This window comes from Hyla sarda, chromosome 4, assembly GCF_029499605.1.
Source record: "Hyla sarda isolate aHylSar1 chromosome 4, aHylSar1.hap1, whole genome shotgun sequence".
Taxonomy (NCBI): Eukaryota; Metazoa; Chordata; class Amphibia; order Anura; family Hylidae; genus Hyla; species Hyla sarda.
Genome location: NC_079192.1, coordinates 125,456,549 through 125,484,324, shown reverse-complemented (window position 1 = coordinate 125,484,324; position 27,776 = coordinate 125,456,549). Strand labels below are relative to the sequence as shown.

At 41.8% G+C, this 27,776-nt stretch overlaps 1 protein-coding gene across 1 annotated transcript in view; it reads right to left on the bottom strand.

The window, feature by feature from the left end:
- SERINC4 (serine incorporator 4) overlaps window positions 1-27,765 on the bottom strand; it is a 74,011-nt gene extending 46,246 nt beyond the window's left edge. Inside the window, exons 1-5 of the mRNA XM_056572047.1 lie at window positions 27,667-27,765; window positions 25,927-26,195; window positions 8,363-8,879; window positions 7,650-7,817; window positions 3,854-4,032 (exon numbers count right to left, since the gene is read on the bottom strand). Of these exons, the coding sequence (XP_056428022.1) occupies window positions 3,854-4,032; window positions 7,650-7,817; window positions 8,363-8,449 (434 nt within the window). The 5' untranslated portion in view covers window positions 8,450-8,879; window positions 25,927-26,195; window positions 27,667-27,765. The remainder of the gene's footprint in view (window positions 1-3,853; window positions 4,033-7,649; window positions 7,818-8,362; window positions 8,880-25,926; window positions 26,196-27,666) is intronic.
- Window positions 27,766-27,776: the final 11 nt, after the last annotated feature.

Here is a 27,776-nt window from a genome sequence, read left to right as displayed (position 1 = left end):
TGAACTTTTTTTTAAATGGGAAAGGGGGGAATATAATTATTAAATTTTTTAAGTCCCATCAGGGGACTATTTATTACAATCTTTTGATTGCAACTACTGATCAGTGCTATGCATAGGCATAGCACCGATCAACGTTATTGTAACATTTGCGCTCTCTTGGCCTTGAGTGCTATCTTGTCTTGTCCCCGCTGCCAGAAGGGCTGGGATTCGCATCGCAGGATGCGCCCGCACGCGAATCCCAGCCCATCACTCACCTCCCTGGTCTTCCTGTCTGAGCAGCCCTGGCGCGCATGCCCCCGCCTCCTAGGATGTGCGCCGGAGCTCTTAAATTTAAAGGGACAGTACTCATTTAAACACCTGAACCCTGTCTTTAAGTAATTGCTCCTCCCTTTGTTCTCTACTGGATCTTTGTTGCCTTTGTGCCCTACAGAAAACTAATGTGTTTCTGTGTTCCTGATTTCATTGTACCAGATCCTTGTTCCGTTATCTGCACCAGTTCCGCCTGCCCTGACCTACTGCTACCTCCTTGACCACGTCTTGCCAGTTTCCTTCTGTTAGAAATATTAATGTATGTAATGTTTGGCCATACATAAACCCGGGTTAGTACATAGTTCCTCTCGGCAACAATTCAAGAAAAAATGTATATATGTTGTCCCTACCAGGGACTGAAGTGCCTTCTAAAATATAACTTTTAATGGTGTATTTTAAAAAAATACCGATCCACAAACAAAAAATAATAAATAATTGTAGTATCTTAAAGAAGTGATATTTACACACTATTGCGACTATTGAGACAAATGACGCGGTAGGTATAGCACCAGTGGTTAGGTACACACCATGCTATAGTACTGTAATCATAGATGATATGTTTACAATATCACATATAGTAATCAAATCCCATCCTGGATAGGATATTGACACTATCACATAGAGTATTCAACCAGTATTAATCGATATATTTTCCTTTCTCCCTCTCCCAACGCGTTTCCATGTAGGGGTTAGAGTATATAGTTATCCCCCACACTTCTTCAGGGGATTAGGTATATGGTTATAGCAGACTCTGGAGTCAGGTATCTCGTTAATATGTCACTGTGTATATCTCTTTAAAAGCAGATTTGTCAACTAATGACACCCAGAGAGTAACCACCATAGAGTAAACTGCGTCAACAAAAGCTCCGACTCTGTGATTAACTATCGCGTCCAGAGACCAGATAGGGCGTTTCTCACCATCCCGGTTAGTGCCTATAACGATAAGAAATCATGGACATCTCCCTTAGTAACCAGTAGATGACTTACCCCTCTTTGAAAAACAGCAAAGAGGGGTAAGTCATCTACTGGTTACTAAGGGAGATGTCCATGATTTCTTATCGTTATAGGCACTAACCGGGATGGTGAGAAACGCCCTATCTGGTCTCTGGACGCGATAGTTAATCACAGAGTTGGAGCTTTTGTTGACGCAGTTTACTCTATGGTGGTTACTCTCTGGGTGTCATTAGTTGACAAATCTGCTTTTAAAGAGATATACACAGTGACATATTAACGAGATACCTGACTCCAGAGTCTGCTATAACCATATACCTAATCCCCTGAAGAAGTGTGGGGGATAACTATATACTCTAACCCCTACATGGAAACGCGTTGGGAGAGGGAGAAAGGAAAATATATCGATTAATACTGGTTGAATACTCTATGTGATAGTGTCAATATCCTATCCAGGATGGGATTTGATTACTATATGTGATATTGTAAACATATCATCTATGATTACAGTACTATAGCATGGTGTGTACCTAACCACTGGTGCTATACCTACCGCGTCATTTGTCTCAATAGTCGCAATAGTGTGTAAATATCACTTCTTTAAGATACTACAATTATTTATTATTTTTTGTTTGTGGATCGGTATTTTTTTAAAATACACCATTAAAAGTTATATTTTAGAAGGCACTTCAGTCCCTGGTAGGGACAACATATATACACAGTTTCCTTCTGTGCCACGCCACATCCCAGCTACCTGTGTGGATGAGTCATTACAGGGGTAGCGACCTGGGTGCCACCTGCCGCAGCAAGACCATCCCGCTTTGCGGCGGGCTCCTGTGAAAACAAGCGGCACGTTAGACTCCGCTCCCTGGCATGGCTCATGTCATCATCCACACAGGCCCTGAGGATCCACCACCTGCCGTGACCCATTACAGTTATCTGCGATATACTTCTCTGGTCTGGAAAAAAAATCGCAGGAGCTGGCCAAGGGCAGGTAAGAGGAGCTCCAGCCACCATCTCTACTCATTGAACCCCTGCGATCGCACCATGGGTGGTCTGATGAGTCTCTGTATGCCCGCATTATACTTCAGAAGCCGTGATCAGGAAAGGAACTGTACATCTTAGTGCGCCAAGTAACAGCCTGCCAGGGTGTACAGGAATGCCTTGCATTCTCTAGGGGTTAAAGGGGTGTTCCCTGGTTGGACTTGATTTCCCTGGTTGGACTTGATGGACGTATGTCTTTTTTCAACCATACTAACTATGTAACTATGTAACTATGGTAATAGGACTGATGGGCTATTATTAGGATGGGCCATCAATTGCTGATCAGGGACAGGAGCTGAACGATGAAAGGAAACTGAGCTTCAGTAATGAGGAGCCACCCCTACACAATGAATGGAGCCATTTACTGTGTACTGCCGGCAGGTGCCTGGGCCAAATTAAACATATAAAGGAGACCCTTGCTGCTGGTTTGCCCGTTTCCCTATATCAGAACTCAGATGGTTTATAGCACACAGGAGTATGTGCTGTATCACGTTTGCTTTCCCAAGCGCTCATAACCAATATCCATTTATCAGGCCTCTCTGGGACATAGAAGGGGGATTTCCCCAACACCAAGCAATAGTTGGTCTAAATGTTAACTAGACTACATGTGCATCAGATTTATCAATCAGCCTGATACTCTTTTTAAAATGTGGCACATTTAAGACTGTCCCTCTACATTTACAATGTTTAGGAATTAGAAAGTTTTGGTAAATCTTTTCCTATGTTCTAGGGCGTACAGGAATATACACAAGTTACCGTTTGTTTGAAGATGGTATATGTATTAGGTGAAGCTTAACCTGTGATCCATGGTTTAATAATATGCAAAAGACATATACAAGTGCTTATTGTGCCTCCCAATTGAGGCAAGTTCCCACTACCCCCCATCCCAGCCCTTGCTGCTTTTTCGACTTGATTGAGAGCCCATGTACTGTGCAAAGTTGTATTCACAATGGCCATCAATCAAGTGGAAGGGGCTACATGGAGCTAGGACAGTGAAGGAAGGTCTGTGCCAACTGAGCCCACTAAATGGGCACCTGTGGCTTATCGGTGTATTAGAAAAATGGTAATTATCTCCCATCAAAAGCCAAGCTTCAACTCCTTAAAGATGAGATTATTAATGTTGTACTGAGAAATCCCCTTTGACAGACTGCCTTTTAGACACTGACCATTACTCAATAAGGCATACCTTGTGCACCAATATTTGTATCACTTATGTCTCATGGCCTCTGAGTCAATTGCAATGCTATTTTCACATGTTCCCCTGTCCCTCAGAGCAAGTTACAGACTGTACCCTTTCTGTAGACATCCTTCTGGTAAGTTATATAACTTTTCATGTTAGAACAGATAACATAATGTGGAAAGTGGCCAAACCCTTTAAGTCTAATTACTAATATTTTGTTTTCACCCTTATTTATTATCTATTTTAATACACTTTTAAATGCATTTGTAGGACGAAAGGGTTAACAGCAAAAAGAAATGTGTACATTTGGAAGATATATTTTATGGAGGCCAAAAATCTGTGAATTTATGATATAGTATTAAAGTTTACCCATTGTGGACCATGGCTCTGAACTCCTGTGTAGACTTCACATTGATAAGGAATACTGACTGGATGAAATAGAAAGATGCAGTGCCAAAGCAGACTCGGTAAACCGCTGTATACCCAACAAGAATTTCACAGTCATTACCGCCAGGCAAATGGTTGCACAGAAGAGAAATCCAAGGCACCTGAGATTGAAAGGAGGCAATACATAATGAGATGTCCTGCAGGAAAATACTAGATTTTAAATGTGTAATTCAGCAGTTCGGCAGCAGAAAATTTGTTTAAATCTCCGGCTACTTCGTAGCCCGGGACTGCAGTGATCAGGATCCCAATTTGCCAGAAGTCTGACAGACTTGCATGGGACCTAAACATCTGCCCTAGACATCTTAATCCCTAAAATGTCTGATCACGGGGGGTACAGCTGCGGGGACCCCAGCGACCTCCCGACATGAGGTCCAAACCAAGTGTTCTGAACATAAAAGTTCAATGATAAGTCATAAATGTAAACGATCAGATATCTTATCCCCTATCCAAAGGATGTCTAGGAACAGAGTATCTATATCCTGAATGCTATAGTCTCAGGGAAAGTCTAGGGCTACAAGAAAATTTAAGGGGGTAGTCCAGTGGTGAAAAACTTATCCCCTATCCTAAGGATAGGGGATACGTTTCAGATCGCGGGGGGTCCGACTGGCCAGATAGCGCTTGTTGACCACTGCACGAAGCGATGGCCAACACGCCCCCTCAATACAATTCTGCAGAACTCCGGCTCTGCCATAGCGTTGTAATGAGGGGGAGTGTCAGCCGCCGCTTCGTGCGGTGGTCAACATGCCCTCTTCCCTGTCGGGGCCCCGTACAGGAGATCCTAGCGGTCGGATCCCACGCAATCTGAAACGTATCCCCTATCCTTAGGATAGGGGATACGTTTTTCACTACTGGGTATCTCCTTTAAACAGATATCTTGCCGCTGGACTATCTTTGAAGTTAGCGTTAAGGAGAAAAAAAAGGAAGGTTTTCAAGCAAAATGTGGCAAAAAGGACCTACATATAACTGGCAAATTTATAATGTATTGACACTTTTTGCCCCCCGCTTCCTGACAGATTTGAAGTGTCTAGAAAAAAAAAAAACATGGCTTAGAAGTGCTGTAAAAAACAACATGTTTATTATTAAGCGCACCATTTTGTGGTAATATTGCTGTATCACAGTGGTCTCCAAACTGTGGACCTCCAGATGTTACAAAACTACAACTCCCAGCTCTTATATAGAGACCTGTATCACAGTGGTCTCCAAACTGTGGACCTCCAGATGTTACAAAACTACAACTCCGAGCAGGCTCGGACAGCCGCATGTTTGGAGTTTTAGTTTTGCAACATCTGGAGGTCCACAGTTCTGAGACCACTGTGATACAGGTCTCTATATAAGAGCCGGGAGTTGTAGTTTTGCAACATCTGAAGATTCACAGTTTGGAGAACACCAGAGTACAGAATGGAAGCCATGAGGTCATGTAAGGAAAATTGTTTAATATGTTTAGTGAGTTGTACTAATCTTACAATACAGTATACACCTTTGTAATAGATCTGGTGTAATTTCCAACAGTTCTTGTTTACATCGAGGGATTGTACTACTAACACTCACTCCATATCCACAGAATAGGGTATAAGTGTTCGACTGCTTTTGGGAACTGAGAACAGGGGTCCCAAGTCTTCTTTCAGAATGCAGTATCTGGTCAGTAGTGCAATGGTCAGTGTAAACACTGACGTAATAGGGAAGATTTATTAAAACTGTCTTATTTGTCTATAGCAACCAATCAAAGTTCAGCTTTTATTTCTCAAATTGCTCTGGTAAAATAAGAGCTGAGCTGTGCTTGGTTGCTATAGGAAAATCTGCCCCAATGTGTTTCTTAAGGGATGCGTTGGTAAAAAGACCTGTAGAGGAAGGAGGTCCGCGCATGATTTGTGGGAAAGACTGCCCATAAAGTACATCAATTATTTTATTGCCTTTTAGCAAATGAATCCAGAAGATACCGGCTGACAATACTTACCCTCCTTGTTCCTGGGCTCGTCCCCACTGGGTCCTGACAATGGGGAAATTCATAAAGCATTTTACACAATACGCAAATTTGGAGAATCAATGTTTTTTTTAACTTTTTGTGAGACTTTTTGTCTCTAAGTAATTTTTGCCAAACCTGCTTACTTGAACAATTTTGCCACTGACTTTGCAGTGGTTGTGAATTTATCATGTGCAACCTTTCTCTAAAAGGCTCCAAATGTTGCAAACCAATACCAGCAATCTTTTTATTTACAAAACATGCTTATAACAACAGCACAGAAGCAAAAATCCTACACATGTGCGCCAAATTTATCACACTGGCCCGGATTTACTAAGAGTGGAGTGTAGTTTTCTTTGTGGGTTTTAATTCCCTACAATTTTTTCCCACTGTATTTACCAAGGTTTCCCTACATTTTGCACTTTTCCCTACATTTTTCTTTTTTTACACATGCTCTGATCTGTAGGGTTTTCCTCAGCTCAAATCCACTACTGTGGAAACCTTAGTAAATATGTTGGGTTTTTGTGAAAATGTCGGTGACACGCCCCCTTTTCCCGGCGACCATAACCTTTTCGGGTTTTCTCAATTAAATGGAGAGTTAGTCAGGTTATTTTAAATTCTGGCGAAAATTCTGGCGCAGACAGAATTTCTGGGGCAATGCGGACAGAATCTGGCGCACAACCCGACAAAACATGTAGGGTTTACAATAGTAAATCAGGGCCACTGTGTGCAACTTTTATTAAAGTATGCGCAGCTGAATACATTATGTGTAGCTTAATACACAATGATAAATATCCCCCATAGACTGCAGCAGTATGACTATGCTGACATTAGAACCCTCTGTGCAATAGAATCCAGAATTGAAGAGAAGGCCAGATGTGAAGGAGGGTAAGTTTATGCCTCTGGTCTAGGGTCTGAATCATTTTTCTGTCTAAGGTCTGAGTTAGTTGAGATGTTAGGTCTGGGGTTTGAATTCAGGGGTCTGCATTTATTAATCATTATAGTCTGGGGTCTGACTATATTTTGGGTCTGACCTGGGGCCTGGAGTCTGGTTTGGGGATGGAACTAAATGTAGGGTCTAGTATGTGATCTGAATTAATTTAGGAGTTTGGATTAGAGTCTGAATTTATTTATAGGACTGGTCTGGGGTCTCAATTTAATTGTTTTGTTATATAGGGTCGGGATGGGCTACAGAAGAAAGGGGTCAAAGATATCTGGGCAGCAAACTCTACAGTGTTCAGAGGTCATTATGACAGCATGGGTCGGATGGAAAAGAAAAGATAACAACTCTGATCAGAGAAGATGTCACCTGTAAGACACTGGATGTAACTGTTGTGTATTCTGATTGTAAATCTGTGGTGCTCTTTCTTTTATAGCCTGCAGCATAAAGAAATGATGTACAACAACTATTTGGGCCCAGTATCGGCCCAGTGGTGTACCAATTGGTACCAGCGGCACCTAGGTCCTGGTGTCAGAGGGGGACCAAAGGTCTTTCCGGCACATAGAATCCATTATAATTAAAAGCACATGGTAGGTAAGAGCCCTCATATATATATTATATGTATTATTTTATAAATTTAGCTTTTGGGCCCAGGAGCTTCTAGTTGCACCTCTGAATGTACAGGAGGCGTCAGAGAAGGGAGATTTTATAATGGTAATGATAGTGATGATTTCTATGTATGCACAATGCTAATTATTGATGGTTATAAACACTAGGAAATGAAAATAAATACCGCTACATAGACGGCCTGTACTCACATGTTCCTTGACAGCTTCTGACACCTTTCTGGAAAGCATGAGGCAACAGATGGTGGAGGCAAAAATATGGAAGAATGTGTACAGCAGTCTGGTACCAGTAGACACCTTGATGCTTGGAAAGCATGCACAACACAGAGAGCACGGAGAGGGCCCACAGCAGCAACATATCTACAGAAAACATTACAACATAATATTACAAGCCAATCTATGGTTAATACATTTCTGAAGGTGGGGTGTTGATCCAGGGGATTATTGTGTTTTTTCCATAGTATGAGACAATAGGCATCTGCCTCCATAAGGGTTTTTTGCCCTTCCATGGATCAACACAGTAGGAAATAGGTTTAACTTCATGCTATACTAAGCATTGGATGTACTTTCTCTGTGTAAGCTGTACTTGGTTTGGGAGTGCGGACAAACACTGTTGAAGACACCATAGAATTGGAATACCCAATATTTAAGGTGCTATTTTGTGTAAATGACTAATAGAAGAAAATGTACCCATATAAATGCACAAGGCTGGTGTATATAGGCCTTGGGTGAATCCCAGCTGGCCCTATGTTTACACTAACCCAATATGTACTACGAAGTTTATTGAACTGTGGTATTAAACAATAGTTTATCCAGTGTTGGCATGAAGCAAAACGTCTTTAACCTAATACTATTGTTGAAGGAACATACATTGTCTGATAAAATGGATGTTTAAGATATCTCACCTGGTAGGAGACAGAATTGATGAAATCCTTGCATAGTTTGTTCCTCCTCAGGGCCTTCCGGACAGCCATTTCATCCATCAGCCTCATACTTGATACTGACTGGTGTCTGGTCTCTACAATCTAAAGATCTTCACCTCAGGGAATAGCATTTTCCACTTTGTGACAGTTTAGTTTCATTAGTTTAAAATATCCTAAAAAATAGGACTGAAGTTTTTTCTTCTAGCTTAGTAAGTAGCCCAGATCTTCTTATACTGAAAGGGTATTTAGTGATTATCGATTGTAGATGTCCATGAAAATGAGGTTGTGTTGTTTCCCTTTTTTCGTGGTGACATTTCTTGGTGTGTAGATTCCATTAAAAAGTCAGCTCAGTTGTCATCGTGTCAGGATAACACGTAATGATAAATGCCTAAGTACGTATCGCTTACAGCTTGATGCCTGTTGTTTCTTCATTGATATGATGATTTACTTTTGCCGTCCTGAAGAGCCATGTTGACGATTTATCACGCTATAGGGAATGCTATAAAACAGAGATTAGCATCTGATTGACGGGACAAAGTCAGTGTACGTCTTACCATCTGCAGAGGTGGGGGAGGGCTATGAAAGGCTCAGGACACTAAATAGGATTTGTTCAAAGCCAGTTAGTTACCTTGACTATCCAGGCAATGCAATAGCTGTGATCACCACCTACCCGTACCATGCATTGTGTGCCAGCAATAACAGTGAATCAACTAGTATAAAGAACATCATATGGCATTTATATGTCAAAGAATGTAAAGTCAGGTCCAAGTTTTTGGAACATTTATGTTGGTTATAGACCTAAGTTAATCTATGATGACCTATGATAAACTTCCAGTAAACCAGTTTATAATGTGGTGTTAATATTAGATTGTTCAAGATAATTGTATATCATAACACTGTATCTACGAATGCTTAACTTTCACAGGTCAATACGATATTTTTATTTATATAAATAACTTTTAACTCCCATCACTTGTTAGAATAAGAAACTAAAAATATCCTTATATAGAATACATACAGTCATGGCCGTCAATGTTGGCACCCCTCAAATTTTTCTAGAAAATGAAGTATTTCTCACAGAAAAGGATTGCAGTAACACATGTTTTCCTATACACATGTTTATCCCCTTTGTGTGTATTGGAACTAAACCAAAAAAGGGAGGAAAAAAAGCAAATTGGACATAATGTCACACCAAACTCCAACAATGGTCTGGACAAAATTATTGGCACCGTTTCAAAATTGTGGAAAAATAAGATTGTTTCAAGCATTTAAACTCACCTGGGGCAAGTAACAGGTGTGGGCAATATAAAAATCACACCTTAAAGCAGATATAAAGGAGAGAAGTTCACTTAGGCTAGGTTCAGACTACGGAATCTCCGGACAGAAAATTTCCACCCCGAGATTCCGAGTGCGGCCAGCGCTGACTGAATCAGTCAGCGCTAGGACCGCGCGGACACTGCAGTCTTCAATAGACTGCAATGTCTTCCGTGCGGATTTCCGCATGAAGAAAGAGCACCGCCATTCTTCAGGCGGAAATTTTCAAGCGGATTTTCCATTCACAAATTCCGCTTCACAAATTCCGAAGTGTAAATTTTTTAATGGAAACCCATTCACTACACTACACATTTTAGCAAGCGGAATTTCCGCCTGCAATTTCAAAGCATAATTGCAGGCGGAAATTCCGTAGTCTGAATCTAGCCTTAGTCTTTGCATTGTGTGTCTGTGTGTGCCACACTAAGCATGGACATCAGAAAGAGGAGAAGAGAACTGTCTGAGGACTTGAGAACCAAAATTGTGGAAAAATATCAACAATCTCAAGGTTAAAAGTCCATCCCCAGAGGTCTAGATTTGCCTTTGTCCACAGTGTGCAAAATGATCAAGAAGTTTGCAACCCATGGCACTGTAGCTAATCTCTCTGGTCGTGGACGAAAGAGAAAAATTGATGAAAGGTGTCAACGCAGGATAGTACGGATGATGGATAAGCAGCCCCAAACAAGTTCCAAAGATATTCAAGCTGTCCTGCAGGCCCAGGGAGCATCAGTGTCAGCGTGAACTATCCGTCGACATTTAACCCCTTAACGACAAAGGACGTAAATGTACGTCATGGTGCGGTGGTACTTAATGCACCAGGATGTACAATTACATCCTATACATGACCACGAGCATCGGAGTGATGCTCAGGTCATGCGCGGCAGGTCCCGGCTGCTGATAGCAGCCAGGGACCCGCCGGTAATGGCGGACATCCGCGATTGCAATACAGATCACGGCATCTGCAGTGCTGTGGTCACAAAAATGGATGATCGGATCTCCCGCAGCGCTGCCGCGGGGATCATCCAGAATGGCAGGCGGAGGTTCCCTCACCTGCTTCTGCTGCCTTCCACGTGTCTTCTGCTCTGGTCTGAGATCGAGCAGACCAGAGCAGAAGATGACTGATAACACTGATCAGTGCTGTGCCCTATGCATAGCACTAAACAGTATTAGTAATCGAATGATTGCTATAAATAGTCCCCTATGGGGACTAATAACCCCTTAAGGACTCAGCCCATTTTGGCCTTAAGGACTCAGACAATTACATTTTTACGTTTTCATTTTTTCCTCCTCGCCTTCTAAAAATTATAACTCTTTTATATTTTCATCCACAGACTAGTATGAGGGCTTGTTTTTTGCGTGACCAGTTGTCCTTTGTAATGACATAACTCATTATATCATAAAATGTATGGCGCAACCAAAAAACACTATTTTTGTGGGGAAATTAAAACGAAAAACGCAATTTTGCTAATTTTGGAAGGTTTCGTTTTCACACTGTACAATTTATGGTAAAAATTACATGTGTTCTTTATTCTGAGGGTCAATACGATTAAAATGATACCCATTATTACATACTTTTCTATTATTGTTGCGCTTAAAAAAAATCACAAACTTTTTAACCAAATTAGTACGTTTATAATCCCTTTATTTTGATGACCTCTAACTTTTTTATTTTTCCGTATAAGCGGCGGTATGGGGGCTCATTTTTTGCGCCATGATCTGTACTTTTTTTTTATACCACATTTGCATATAAAAAACTTTGAATACATTTTTTATAATTTTTTTTTAATAAAATGTATTAAAAAAGTAGCAATTTTTGATTTTTTTTTTCCGTTCACGCTGTTCACCGTACGGGATCATTAACATTTTATTTTAATAGTTCGGACATTTACACACGCGGCGATACCAAATTTGTCTATAAAATTTATTTTTTACGCTTTTTGGGGGTAAAATAGGAAAAAACGGACGTTTTACATTTTTATTGGGGGAGGGGATTTTTCCCTTTTTTTTTACTTTTACTTTTAAATTTTTTTAAATTTTTTTTTTTACACTTGAATAGTCCCCATAGGGGACTATTCATAGCAATACCATGATTGCTAATACTGATCTGTTCTATGTATAGGACATAGAACAGATCAGTGTTATCGGCGATCAAATGCTCTGGTCTGCTTGATCTCAGACCAGAGCAGGAGACGCCGGGAGCCGGACGGAGGAAGGTGAGGGGACCTCCGTGCTGCGTTCTGAATGATCGGATCCCCGCAGCAGCGCTGCGGGCGATCCGATCATTCATTCAAATCGCGCACTGTATTGATCCCGGCACCTGAGGGGTTAATGGCGGACGCCCGCGAGATCGCGGGCGTCGGCCATTGCCGGCGGGTCCCTGGCTGCGATCAGCAGCCGGGATCAGCCGCGCATGACACGGGCATCGCTCCGATGCCTGCGGTTATGCACAGGACGTAAATGTACGTCCTGGTGCGTTAAGTACCACCGCACCAGGACGTACATTTACGTCCTGCGTCCTTAAGGGGTTAAAGTGTAAAAGTAAAAAAAAGTAAAAAATTCAAGAAAAAAATTAGAAAAATCCCCTCCCCCGATAAAAATGTTAATTGTCCGTTTTCCCCATTTTACCCCCAAAAAGTGTAAAAAAAATGTTTTTAATAAACATATTCGGTATCGCTACATGCGTAAATATCCGAACTATTACAATATTATGTTAAATATCCTGAACGGCATAAACATAAAAAAAAAGTCCAAAATTGCTGCTTATTTATAACATTTTATTCCAAATAAAATTGATAAAAAATGTATTAAAAGTTTTATATAGCAAATGTGGTATCAACAAAAAGTACAGATCACAGTGCAAAAAATGAGCTCTCATACTGTCGCTTATACGGAAAAATGAAAAAGTTATAGGTCAGCAAAATAGAGGGATTTTAAACGCACTCATTTAGGCTGTATAATAATAAAAAAGTATGTAAAAGAATTTTTTGGTTGCGCCATACATTTTATGACAGATGAGACCATTTTATGACAATTAGTCGTTTATGCATGATAACTGGCATATACAACAACTGGCATATCACATCTGAGAACTGTGTCCATCTATCAAGGCCGGTTACCTCTTATGAACTGTACTATTATCAGCGTTTTACTCCGCTGTTTGCCCGGTCCAGCAATACAAATCCATTCTGGTGCAGTGATCCAGGCTCCAACTACAGCTGACGTCAGACGCCGGCAACACGAGGCGAGCTCCTTGCATCCAGCATACGGTCCCGAGCGCCAACCAGCTAGCGGTGAGGAATATACCATCTCCAGCGCATGCCAGCGCCAGCAGTCCGCTGGCACCATTGTGACCATCGGCGCCTGCCAGCACCTCAGCCGTAAGCGACTGCCACCGCCTCTATCCAGACCTCACTGGACCAAGCTGCCTACGTCTGGAATCGCTGCACAGAGGACCCAGTGCACTAAAGACATCCAGGCACTGTGGGAACAACATCTATTGCCCGGGTTACTACTACAAAGACTGGTAACATAATTTGTAATTTTATTCACATTATATTATTTTTTTTAATTGTTGATCATTATTATTGAAGCACGATCCATGATCATTTATTTCTATACACTCACCTAGAAGGTCCGGGCTACATTTTGTCTTTTAATTTACAAATATGTTTAACTTTCTGCCACCAGTTGATTTAAAAGAAAAAAGGTTTTCACCGGAGTACCCCTTTAAGGGTGCCAATAATTTTGTCCAGCCCATTTTTGGAGTTTGTTGGGACATTATGTCCAATTTGCTTTTTTTCTTACCTTTTTTGGTTTAGTTCCAATACACACAAAGGGAATAAACATGTGTATAGCAAAACATGTGTTACTGCAATCCTTTTCTGTGAGAAATACTTCATTTTTTAGAAATATTTTAGGGGTGCCAACATTTACAGCCATGACTGTATAAACACTGAGAATTTACTCAGTATTCTCTGTATCAGATAGATTGTTTTTCTGCACCGAGAGGTGCTGAGCGTCTCCATGAATACTGCAGGAGCTGTAGATAAGCCTATTAACTCTTAATTTAGCCAGGATAAAAATACAGCTAACAGCTATGAAGTGACATGAGAATCGCCAAAAAGAACACTGTTTAACCCCTTAAGGACTCAGCATATTTTGGCCTTAAGGACTCAGACAATTAAATTTTTAAGTTTTCATTTTTTCCTCCTCGCCTTCCAAAAATCATAACTCTTTTATATTTTCATCCACAGACTAGTATGAGGGCTTGTTTTTTGCGTGACCAGTTATCCTTTGTAATGACATCACTCATTATATCATAAAATGTATGGCGCAACCAAAAAACACTATTTTTGTGGGGAAATTAAAACGAAAAACGCAATTTTGCTAATTTTGGAAGGTTTCGTTTTCACGCCGTACAATTTATGGTAAAAATGACATGTGTTCTTTATTCTGAGGGTCAATACGATTAAAATGATACCCATTATTACATACTTTTATATTATTGTTGCGTTTAAAAAAAATCACAAACTTTTTAACCAAATTAGTACGTTTATAATCCCTTTATTTTGATGACCTCTAACTTTTTTATTTTTCCGTATAAGTGGCGGTATGGGGGCTCATTTTTTGCGCCATGATCTGTACTTTTTTTTGATACCACATTTGCATATAAAAAACTTTTAATACATTTTTTATAATTTTTTTTTAATAAAATGTATAAAAAAAAGTAGGAATTTTGGACATTTTTTTTTTTTCGTTCACGCTGTTAACCGTACGGGATCATTAACATTTTATTTTAATAGTTTGGACATTTACGCACGCGGCAATACCAAATATGTCTATAAAAAAAAAATTACGCTTTTTGGGGGTAAAATAGGAAAAAACGGACGTTTTACTTTTTTATTGGGGGAGGGGATTTTTCACTTTTTTTTTACTTTTACTTTTACATTTTTTTACATTTTTTTTACACTTGAATAGTTCCCATAGGGGACTATTCATAGCAATACCATGATTGCTAATACTGATCTGTTCTATGTATAGGACATAGAACAGATCAGTATTATCGGTCATCTCCTGCTCTGGTCTGCTCGATCACAGACCAGAGCAGGAGACGCCGGGAGCCGCACGGAGGAAGGAGAGGGGACCTCCGTGCGGCGTTATGAATGATCGGATCCCCGCAGCAGCGCTGCGGGCGATCCGATCATTCATTCAAATCGCGCACTGCCGCAGATGCCGGGATCTGTATTGATCCCGGCACCTGAGGGGTTAATGGCCGACGCCCGCGAGATCGCGGGCGTCGGCCATTGCCGGCGGGTCCCTGGCTGCGATCAGCAGCCGGGATCAGCCGCGCATGACACGGGCATCGCTCCGATGCCCGCGGTTATGCTTAGGACGTAAATGTACGTCCTGGTGCGTTAAGTACCACCGCACCAGGACGTACATTTACGTCCTGCGTCCTAAAGGGGTTAAAGGGGTACTCCGGTGAAAACCTTTTTTCTTTTAAATCAACTGGTGCCAGAAAGTTAAACATATTTGTAAATTACTTCTATTAAAAAAATCTTAATCCTTCCAGTACTTATTAACTGCTGAATGCTACAGAGGAAATTCCTTTCTTTTTGGAACTCTGATGACATCACGAGCACAGTGCTCTCTGCTGACATCTCTGTCCATTTTAGCAACCGTGCATAGAAGATGTATGCTAAGGGCAGCATGGTGGCTCAGTGGTTAGCACTGCTGCTTTGCAGTGCTGGGGCCTTGGGTTCAAATCCCACTAAGGACAACAATAAATAAAGACTTATTATTATTATAATAACGTCAGCAAAGAGAACTGTGCTCGTGATGTCATCAAAGAGCATTCTAAAAAGAAAATAATTTCCTCTGTAGTATTCAGCAGCTAATAAATACAGGAAGGATTAAGATTTTTTAATAGAAGTAATTTACAAATCTGTTTAACTTTCGGGAGCCAGTTGATTTAAAAGAAAAAAGGTTTTCACCGGAGTACCCCTTTAATTAAGATATATCTACAAATCTTCATTCACTAGCGTGCTAAACATCCAAAATCACTGTGTCAAGTAATGCATGAGTACAGATTTACATCAACTATTCTAATAAAGGTGAACAAAAATAAGACATCAGAAAATATTTCTGTGACCTGATGATACCTTCCTTAGCTATGGCTGCTAACACCCTTTAATATCTCAGAGGCTTTGTATTGCATGGTTTGAATTAAAGTGCCATTCACACAAGCACATTGCTCTATTGTACTGTATTTTAAAAATCATTTTATGTTCATATTGTATATTGTTTTTACTATATTTTCCTTGGCAATGTCCTGCAGGATAAGCATGCCCAGTTGGTCTTTATTCTCTGCTACTTTAGCATAGATATTCTCACTGCTTAGAAAAAGCATTCAGTTTAAAAAGAATGTGTCATAAAATCTACTAGTGTTTAACCCTTTAAGGACCAGGCCATTTTACACCTTAGGACCAGAGCGTTTTTTGCACATCTTACCACTTTCACTTTAAGCATTAATAACTCTGGGATGCTTTTTTTTTTTCTTTCATTCTGATTCCAAGATTTTTTTTTTCGTGACATATTCTTCTTTATGGTAGTGGTAAAATTTTGTCGATACTTGCATCATTTCTTGGTGAAAAATTCCCAAATTTGATGAAAAAATTGAAAATTTAGCATTTTTCTAACTTTGAAGCTCTCTGCTTGTAAGGAAAATAAACATTCCAAATAAATTATATATTGATTCACATATACAATATGTCTACTTTATATTTTCATCATAAAGTAGACATGTTTTTACTTTTGGAAGACATCAGAGGGCTTCAAAGTTCAGCAGCAATTTTCCAAATTTTCACAAAATTTTCAAAATCTGAATTTTTCATGGACCAGTTCAGGTTTGAAGTGGATTTGAAGGGTCTTCTTATTAGAAATACCCCACAAATGACCCCTTTATAAAAACTGCACTCCTCAAAGTATTCAAAATGACATTCAGTAAGTGTGTTAACCCTTTAGGTGTTTCACAGGAATAGCAGCAAAGTGAAGGAGAAAATTCAAAATCTTCATTTTTTTACACTCGTATGTTCTTGTAGACCCAGTTTTTGAATTTTTACAAGGGGTAAAAGGAGAAAAATCCTCTCAAAATTGGTAACCCAATTCCTCTCGAGTAAGGAAATACCTCATATGTGTATGTCAAGTGTTCGGCGGGCGCAGTAGAGGGCTCAGAAGGGAAGGAGCGACAGTGGAATTTTGGAGAGTGTTTTTCTGAAATGGTTTTTGGGGGGCATGTCACATTTAGGAAGCCCCTATGGTGCCAGAACAGCAGAAAACCCCCAATATGGCATACCATTTTGGAAACTACACCCCTCAAGGCACGTAACAAGGGGTCCAGTGAGCCTTAATACCCCACAGGTGTTTGACGACTTTTCGTTAAAGTCGGATGTGTAAATGGATAAAAAATAATTCACTAAAGTGCAGTTTTTTTCCCCAAATTTACAATTTTTTATAAAGGGTAAGGGGAGAAATTTGTAACCCCATCTCTTCTGAGTATGGAAATACCCCATGTTAGGACGTAAAATGCACTGCAGGCGCACTACAATGCTCAGAAGAGAAGGAGTCACATTTGGCTTTTGGAAAGCAAATTTTGCTGAAATGGTTTTTTGGGGGCATGTCGCATTTAGGAAGCCCCTATGGTGCCAGAACAGCAAAAATACCCACATGGCATACTATTTTGGAAACTACACCCCTCAAAGAACGTAACAAGGGGTACAGTGAGCCTAAACACCTCACAGGTATTTCACGACTTTTTGTTAAAGGTGGATGTGTAAATGAAAAAAAATGTTTTCACTAAAATGCTGGTTTTTCCCCAAATTTTACATTTTAACAAGGGGCAATAGGAGATAATTACCCCCAAAATTTGTAACCCCATTTCTTCTGAGTATGGAAATACCCCATGTGTGGACGTCAAGTGCCCTGCGGTCCAACTACAATGCTCAGAAGAGGAGGAGCACCATTGAGCTTTTGAAGAGTGAATTTGTTTGGAATGGTAGTCAGGGGCCATGTGTGTTTACAAAGCCCCCCGTGGTGCCAGAACAGTGGACCTCCCCACATGTGACCCCATTTTGAAAACTACACCCCTCACAGAATTTAATAAGGGGGCACCCCACTGGCATTTGACAGATCTTTGGAACAGTGGGCTGAGCAAATGAAAAATTAAATTTTTCATTTTTACAGACCACTGTTACAAAAATCTGTCAGACACCTGTGGGGTGTAAATGCTCACTGTACCCCTTATTACATTACGTGAGGGGTGTAGTTTCCAAAATGGGGTCACATGTTGGGGGGTCCATTGTTCTGGCACTATGGGGGCTTTGTAAACACACGTGGCCTTCAATTCCGGACACATTTTCTCTTCAAAATCCCAATGGCGCTCCTTCTCTTCTGAGCATTGTAGTTCACCCGCAGAGCACTTTACATCCACATTTGCGGTATTTTCTTACTCAGAAGAAATGGGGTTACAAATTTTGGGGGGAATTTTTCCTATTTTCCCTTGTGAAAATGAAAAATTTAGGGTAACACCAGCATTTTAGTGAAAAAAAATAATTTTTTTCATTTTCCCATCAAACTTTAATGAACATTTGTCAAACACCTGTGGGGTGTTAAGGCTCACTATACCCCTTGTTACATTCCGTGAGGGGTGTAGTTTCCAAAATGGGGTCACATGTCAGTATTTATTTTTTTGCGTTTATGTCAGAACCGCTGTAAAATTAGCCACCCCTGTTCAAATCACCAATTTAGGCTTCAAATGTACATGGTGCACTCTCACTCCTGAGCCTTGTTATGCGCCCGCAGATCATTTTACGCCAACATATGGGGTATTTCCGTACTCATGAGAAATTGCGTTACAAATTTTGGGGGTCTTTTTTCCTTTTACCTCTTGTGAAAATAAAAAGTGAAGGGCAACACCAGCATGTTAGTGTAAAAAAAATTTTTTTTTTACACTAACAGGCTGGTGTAGACCCCAACTTTTCCTTTTCATAAGGGGTAAAAGGAGAAAAAGCCCCCCAATATTTGTAGTGTAATTTCTCCCGAGTACGGAGATACCCCATATGTGTCCCTAAACTGTTTCCTTGAAATACGACAGGGCTCCGAAGTGAGAGAGCCCCATGCGCATTTGAGCACTAAATTAGGGATTGCATAGGGGTGGACATAGGGGTATTCTACGCCAGTGATTCCCAAACAGGGTGTCTCCAGCTGTTGCTAAATTCCAAGCATGCCTGTACAGTCAGTGGCTGTCCAGAAATGCTGGGAGTTGTTGTTTTGCAACAGCTGGATGCTCCGTTTTGGAAACACTGCCATACAATACGTTTTTAATTTCTATTGGGGGGGGGGGGGGGGGGCAGTGTAAGGCGGTGTATGTGTAGTGTTTTACCCTTTATTTTGTGTTAGTGCAGTGTAGTGTAGTGTTTTTAGGGTACATTCGCACTGGCGGAGGTTTACAGTGAGTTCCCTGCTAGGAGTTTGCGCTGCAGCGAAAAATTTGCCACAGCTCATACTTGAAGCAGAAAACTTACTGTAAGCCTGTCCGTGTGAATGTACCCTGTAAGTTCACATGGGGGGGGGGGGGCAAACCTCCAGCTGTTTCAAAACTACAACTCCCAGCATGTACTGACAGATCATGCATGCTGGGAGTTGTACTTTTGCAACAGCTGGAGGCACACTGGTTGGAAAACCTTCAGTTAGGTTCTGTTATCTAACTCAATATTTTCCAACCAGTGTGCCTCCAGCTGTTGCAAAACTACAACTCCCAGCATGTACTGATCACCGAAGGGCATGCTGGGAGATGTAGTTATGCAACAGCTGGAGGGATCGAAACTACAACTCCCAGCATGCTCCCAGTTGTAGTTTTGCAACATCTGGAGTGCTACAGTATAGAGACCACTATATAGTGGTCTCGGACTGCAGCCCTCCAGATGTTGCTAGGCAACTTACCGGCTTCCGTCGGATCCAGGGAGCCTGCTGCAAGTCATCGCCGCCTGCCGATCTCCGACACCGATCCCGCAGCCTCCGCAGATCGGTAAGTGAACTCCGGCGCCGGTCCTCTGTGGTTTCCCCATTCTCCCCGCCTATTGTGGGTGGGCAGGACGGGGATAACGAAAGTTAACCCCCCCGCCCCCGATCTGCTATTGGTGGTCGCGTCTAGACCACCAATAGCAGGGATAGGAGGGGTGGCACCCCTGCCACCTCACTCCTATCTCTTCAGCGGGATTGTGGGTGTCTTAGACACCCGCGATCCACCTTATATTCCGGGTCACCATAGACATGAATGGAGGGGATGTTGCGTGACGTCATGAGGGGGCATGGCGTTACGTCATATATCTCCAGTCCCGGAAAGAAAGGGCTCTCCGAGACTGGTGACGCCACCCCGCATAGAATGCGGGTGCTGCAAGGAGAAAAGAGATCGTGGGGGGGTCCCAGCAGCGGGCGCCCCGCGATCACATATCTTATCCCCTATCCTTTGAATAGGGGATAAGATGTCTTTGGCTGGATAACCCCTTTAAAAGTTTCTATCATATCGTATCCATCTCATCTTTCTTTCAAGCTAGACATGTTAAAGGGGTTATCCACCATAAGGTGATTTTAGTACGTACCTGGCAAACAGTAATGGACATGCTTAGGAAGGATCTGCGCCTGTCTTGGGGCTAAATGGCTATGTTGTGAGATTATCATAACACTGTGGCTAGCTTTTTGTGAACTGGTATTTCCTGTGTGAGTTTTCTTTTTTTTTTACTACAAATCCCATAATCCCATTTTCTTCCCTCCCACACATCAGCCACCCCACCCATTGAAACATAAATGAGCTGCATCCATTCAAAAGACCTATGGTTTTCTATCAGGATGCCTAAAGCTGTTGCATTAGCGACAGATTGATCTCTCTCCCACCAAGCGATCCCTCCACCCATTGAAGCAGACAGGCTCCCTGTCATCAGCTGACTAGTGAGTCAGGTCTCGGCCACATTGCAACTTGGGAAAAATCTGAGACAGCAGTCATTTTGTATGCTGATAAAAATAAATATTGGGGTGAAAATCACATAAGAATTGTGAGAAAACCATCACACACAGGTACAGACACTATATTATGAACTACACTAACTTTACAGCCCCTGTAGCAAAGTCAAATAAAAAAAAAAACTAGAATACCCCTTTAAAGGGGTACTCCGGTGAAAACATTTTTTCTTTGTAAAACTATTTATTTTTTACAGTTTCACATCTAGTTGCAATAATGTTGTGGCTCTGCACATGGTCCCTTTTATCTATATAAGAATTTTAGAAATTGTAAAGCAGTAATCAATAAAGTGTCTTTGTTTGTATTATGAGACGTGCACTTTATTGTAGTGTCCTTCATGGTTCTTTTTCTGTTGTATAATCTATTCTAATCAGAAAGTACAGTTGTCTGCAGAAATAAGGAGACATTCCGAGCATATATCAGTAGACCAAATGCCAATAGGCAAAGTACAATTAATCAAACATGGGGAGCAAAGCATGAAGTATCATCAGACAATACATATAACAAGTGTATATATATATATATATATATATATATATATATATTTATATTGGACTAACAGCATTTTGTAGAGACAAGCTTTCGGGATTCCTCCCTTTATCAAGTCAAAAGCAAGAGATTTGCTTTGGACTTGATAAAGGGAGGAATCCCGAAAGCTTGTCTCTACAAAATGCTGTTAGTCCAATAAAAAAGGTATTACAAGATACTGCAACATTTTATGATTTGCATCTGCATCACAGGACTAATACGGCTACTCAAATTTACTATATATATATATATATATATATATATATATATATATATATTAGGGATCGACCGATATCGATTTTTTTAGGGCCGATACGATAAACTGTCACCTTTCAGGCCCATAGCCGATAACTTATACCGATATTCTGGTATAAGTTATCAGCTATTTCAACCCCCCAGCGGGGCAGTAGCCGTTGGAGATCAATGATTTAAAGCGGGCGCTTTAAATCAATGAACTGCAGTGGCTTTTGCGGGCCAGAGACCGCTGCCGCCTGCTTCTCTCCCCCTGCCTGTCCTGGGGACCTGAGTCTAACCACCACAGTTGCCCCATCGCCTCCTCCCCCCATCCATCCCCCCCATCTTCTGCCCACATACCACCGCCGCCCCCCCCCCCATCCTCTGCCCACATACCGCCGCCGCCCCATCGCCTCCCCCCTGTTCCCGGGGGTCCACGATCCTTCTGGCTCTGTCGGTGTCCTGCGCTGTCACTGTGCGCACTGACGGTGACGTCGCATTGGGGACGTCACTCGTCATTACGCAGCGCACAGCAACAGTGCAGGAGCCAGAAGGATCGCGGACCCCGGGAACAGGTAATTATAACACCGGGGATGGGGGAGGCGATGGGGCGGCAGCGGTATGTAGGCAGAGGATGGGGGGGGCGGCAGCGGTATGTGGGCAGAGGATGGGGGGGCTGCGGCGGTATGGGGGCAGAGGATGGGGGGGCGGCGGCGGTATGTGGGCAGAGGATGGGGGGGGAGGCGATGGGGCGACGGCAGTATGTGGGCAGAGGATGGGGGGAGGCGATGGGGCAGCGGCATGTGGCCAGAGGATGGGGGGAGGCAATGGGGCAGTGGTGGCGACGGTCGCCTCTGGCCGGGGGGTGGGCATTATCAGCATATCGGCAAGGTAATTGCCGATACGATAATGTCCAAAATTGTGATTATCGGACGATAATATCGCCCAAACCAATAATCGGTCAATCCCTGATATATATATATATCAGAGAGAATCCATGTAAGTATCTCCATAACATACATTGCAGAAAGAAATACATTCATAGCCTTGTGAAATAACAGTCTTCATAGCAGCCAATGTTGCATATACCCAGAGATACCTAAAACTGCAAAATACTATTTTCTTTGCAAGCAAATATATCATTATACCAATTAATTCATTTCTCTAAACTCCCACAAGTGGGAAACAAAAAAAAATAAGAACAAATATGTCTCAAACCATTTACTTTAACCATTTAAGATTCTCTATCAATGTTCCCGTATTCTACTGCCCAGAGCGATTTTACCTCTTTCTTTTAAAAAAAATGTGGGAGCTCAACGTAAAAAGAGAAAACCTATACCGAGGATACTGCGTTACACATACCCATGTGCCAAGAAAGAGTACTAATAGTGTAAAAAGGGGAGGCAGTCCTGCTAGGCTAGGTCAGAGTAAAAGATATAAGGTCAAAAATTAGAAGAAAGAGAGAGAGAAAAAAGAAAACGTGTCGAAAATAGCATAAAATGATAACATTTATTTGGAAAAATGATGTGAGGTCTGTGGCAGGGCCCTTGTCGCAGACTGGTCACTAGATAAAATGGTTACAATGGTATAAAATGCTAAAATATTATATTAAATATACACAGTGGCATTGCACTTCAACAATTGAACAATGAGACAATGAAAGTGGGGCAATGGGACAGTGCAAACAGTATTTGTTTAGTTATACTGTAAAGTCATATTATAAGAGCCAGGATTAATCCAGATGAAAGTACATAGCAAAAAAGTTGATAATCCAATAAGGCAAATTTTCGGTAGCTCAGGAGCCTCCCAGATTGGGGCCCACTATAAATGTTTTTAGGTGCAGAGATACAGGCGATGACCCCTCTACCCCAACGGCACGGGGACTGAATGCAAGAGGACTGTATCAGTCTTCCTGAACCTCCACCATTGAAAAAGGGGACACAGTTCCCCGAAACGCATTGCCGGTCCTCACCTACTCTCTCATCTGCTCCCCGTGCCGTCGGGGTAGAGGGGATACCTCCAGCGTTGCCATACGCTGCTACGACCGCTAGGCTTCACAGCGCTGCCACACGCTGCTTCCCAGCCATCATCTCCAACCCCCAGCACCGGATCATATCACCCCTCCTACATTTCTCCCGTGCCGCCGGAACAGAGGGACGTGTATCCGGATCGCAAGCACAACTGCACTCACCTGACTGTGCACACTGTAGCCGGTAAGAGGCAATAAGTGCCTGAACTGTATAATGATTGCCCTCTTGCATTCAGTCCCCGTGCTGTCGGGGTAGAGGGGGCACCGCCTGTATCTCTGCACCTAAAAACTTTTATAGTGGGCCCCAATCTGGGAGGCTCCAGAGCTACCGAAAATTTGCCTTATTGGATTATCAACTTTTTTTGCTATGTACTTTCATCTGGATTAATCCTGGCTCTTATAATATGACTTTACAGTATAACTAAACAGATACTGTTTGCACTGTCCCATTGCCCCACTTTCATTGATTCATTGTCCAATTAGTGAAGTGCAATACCACTGTGCATATTTTATATTTTTAGCATTTTATACCATTGTAACCATTTTATCTAGTGACCAGTCTGCGACAAGGGCCCTGCCGCAGACCTCACATCATTTTTCCAAATAAATGTTATCATTTTATGCTATTTTAGACACGTTTTCTTTTTTCTCTCTCTCTTTCTTCTAATTTTTGACCTTATATCTTTTACTCTGACCTAGCCTAGCAGGACTGCCTCCCCTTTTTACACTTTTAGCAATAATAGCTTGTAATTTCTGACCAAACTCATTCTCAGAGTCCCATGACTTTAGGGCAACTTCCGAATCATATGGAGGAAATCTGTCCCCTGCATATAACATTTTGGGCAGTATTCACCTTGCCTAATTCCCATCCTAAACAGACTATTTGGTGAGTAGTGCAATTGATATAAGAAATATATTAAAGGAGATACAGAATATCATTCCCATCTAAAATATTAAAGGGGTATTTGGGGATTTTTTTTATTTGACTATGCTCCCTGGTCAGAAAACACTAGTCTATGGCATTGAAGGGCTCACATGTGTGTTTCAATGGGTGGTGTGGCTGATGTGTGGGAGGGAGAAAAGGGACCTCACACTTACAAACAAAGAATTAGAGAATTTGTAGTCCATGGAAACAAACTCCAACAGGAAATAGCCAGTTTACAAAAAGATAGGCTCAGCATTATGGTAATCTCACAACATAGCCATTCCCAAGACAAAGCACAGATCCTTCCTAAGCATGGCCATTACTGTCTGTCAGGTAAGTACTAAAATCACCTTATGGTGGATAACCCCTTTAATGGTATATCTGCATTTATCTTGACAATTTTGGAAGATCTTTACTTATAGCTCTGTGTTGTGCTGTCCCTTTGATATCCTTGACATCCACTTCTCAATTCTTTTTTGGTTCTGACAAAGCACTGTCAAAAGTTCTTCTATATTTTCCTCTATATTCATTCTTCAAAGTGCCATTGTTCAAAATGGTGTTAAAAGTTTTCATATCATTGCACTGTAAATCACAAGTAAGCCCTTGACTAGTCAGGGCTAAAACACTTGAGAAGAAATAAAACACCTCATTGTCTTTAATATTATATACTCTGATAGCATGGAAAAATATCTAAAGGAGTATATGCCCCCTCCATGTATCTCCATGGGAGAGCCGGAGATACCTAAACACTGTATCTCTAGCTCTCCCTTAGAAATACATGGAGGGGGCATATACTCCTTTAGATCTTTTTCCATGCTATCAGAGTATATAATATTAAAGGGGTACTCCGGCTCTTAGACATCTTATCCCCCATCCAAAGGATAGAGGATAAGATGCCTGATAGCGGGGGTCCCGCCTCTGGGGACCCCCGTGATCTTTCACGCAGCACCCCGTTACCATCATCCCCCTGAGCATGTTCGCTCCGGGTCTGATGACTGCCGATCACGGGGCCGTAGTATTGTGACGTCACGACTCCGCTCCCATGTGACGTCACATTCCGCCCCCTCAATGCAAGCCTATGGGAGGGGGCGTGGATAGGGGATAAGATGTCTTAGCGTCGGAGTACCCCTTTAAAGACAATGAGGTGTTTTATTTCTTCTCAAATGTTTTAGCCCTGCTTGATGCGAGAGTCAACATGCCCCCTTCCTGGGAACTGCTGGGATACCATGAAGGAGATCGTGGGGAGCCCTAGCAGGTCGACCCCCCCTCTCGATCTAAAACTTTTTCTCTGTCCTTTGGATAGGGGATGAGCTTTACTGCACTGGAGTACTCCTTTAAAGAGTACCTGTCATATCGCACAAAAAAAGAAATGTTATATGTACTTAATCCTGATAATGTACATATAATTTTTATGTGTCTAGCACCTATAATTCTCTCACAAATACCTTGGAGGGGTGTGTCCCCACTCATCTTTCTTCATGAGTGCTGAGTCTCTTCATCCAATTACTGCAGGCTGCTCTGTAACCCCCTCCTCTCTGTTTTCATGCTGCAGTTTGAAAGGACAGGAGTGAGCACAGGAGAGTGCTACTCCTTCCCTGACTTATTGGCATTTGTCTCAGCTTGGGCTTCATCTTGGACAAAGATGATGCTGGACAGGATTATGTTCTAGGTAGTATGGGGACATCTAGTGGTCTTTTTTTATAAGCCATGATTTCTAGAAAAAGGAGATAAAAATTGTTTATGAAGTATATTAGAAATGTTTTTGCCAAGATGTACAACATATAAAAAGTTTTTTGAATCTGACAGTGCCCATTTAAAGGAGTTTTGTGATATTAAAACCTGAGAGGATCTGCATAAAAGAATGGCTGAAAATTCCTGAAATCGAGGTGTGCAAACCTTGTGGCATCATCCCCAAGGAGACTGGAGGCTGCAATCACTGCCAAAGGGACTTCAAAAGTAAAGAGTAAAGGGTCTGAATACTTATGTCATTGCAATATTTAAATATTTACTATTCTAATTAATTTTCCAAAGATTTACCAAAGGCCGTCACGCCCCCTCCCATAGACATGAATGGAGGGAGCGTGGCGTGATGTCACGTCCCCAGTCCTGGAAACCCGGAGGTTTCTGAAACTGGAGACACAGCTCCCGCATAGGGTGCTGCAGGGAGATTGTGGGGTGTCCCAGCAGCAGCCACCCCCCCCCCCCCCCTCCCCTGATCAGACATCTTATCCCCTATCCTTTGGATAAGGGATAAAATGTTTTTGCCCGGAATACCCCTTTAACTATGTGATGACAGCATCAAGTAAAGTACCTGCAATACAGGTAGAAATGTATTTTAAAGAGGTTTTCCAGGTTTTATTATTTTTTTAAGGGTCTTAAATGCATTAAAAGGACAAACTAACAGTTACTTACCTCTCCAATCCCATATTGATCTCCCGTTCAGGCTCCCATCTTCCTGGTCTTTTTTTTTTTTCGAGCGAACACTATTTCAATAAGTGGCCTTAGGGATCACAAGCAGGCATGATGCCCCAGGCATCACCAGAGCCATGATACCCAGAGTATGTCTGATCCAAGAAGATCGGGATGCCGACGTGAGCCTAAACGGGGGATCAACGCAGGATCGGAGAGGTAACTGTTAGTTTGTTCTTTTAATGCACTTGGGGCCCTTAAAAATAAAACATAGATAACCCCTTTAAGTCCTACGGGCCTACATTATTGGACTGTCTGTGGGGGACTCTTCCTGACAGAACATGTAAGGCTAAGTGTACATCTGTGATCCATCACACAGAGCCCGCTCATGATCAAAAAAAAAAATGAGCTGGTCTATTACACAACCGATCCCATTGACTTTAATGGGGTCCACCTGGTTTCTGTCTGGTGTCTTTATTTGCCTTTTTCAGCAGGAAAAATCAGCTTGCAGAATTTATTTTCCCCACTCATATCCCGCTATTTGAATGGATTCTGTGAACAAAGATCCCTGAGCTCCAACATAGATCTGAACTTAGCCTAAGTCTTCCACAAAAGTTGTCACTAGAATGAGCTTGTTTATATAGGTCTCATTGATTTAAAAAGAAGCTGCGTGTATGCAATGAGCTCCCTCTAGTGGCCATGGCAGGTAGCCATATTTTCTTTCATTACTAACAATAATGATAATAATAATACACATAATCCTGCCAGAAAAACACCTATCATTGATAGAAGTATCGCCATTGTAATAAAGTGACGCTGGGAGTTTAGCTGAACGATAACCATAATCCAGTCTTCAATATGGCGACAATAGCCTCACCCACTTGCC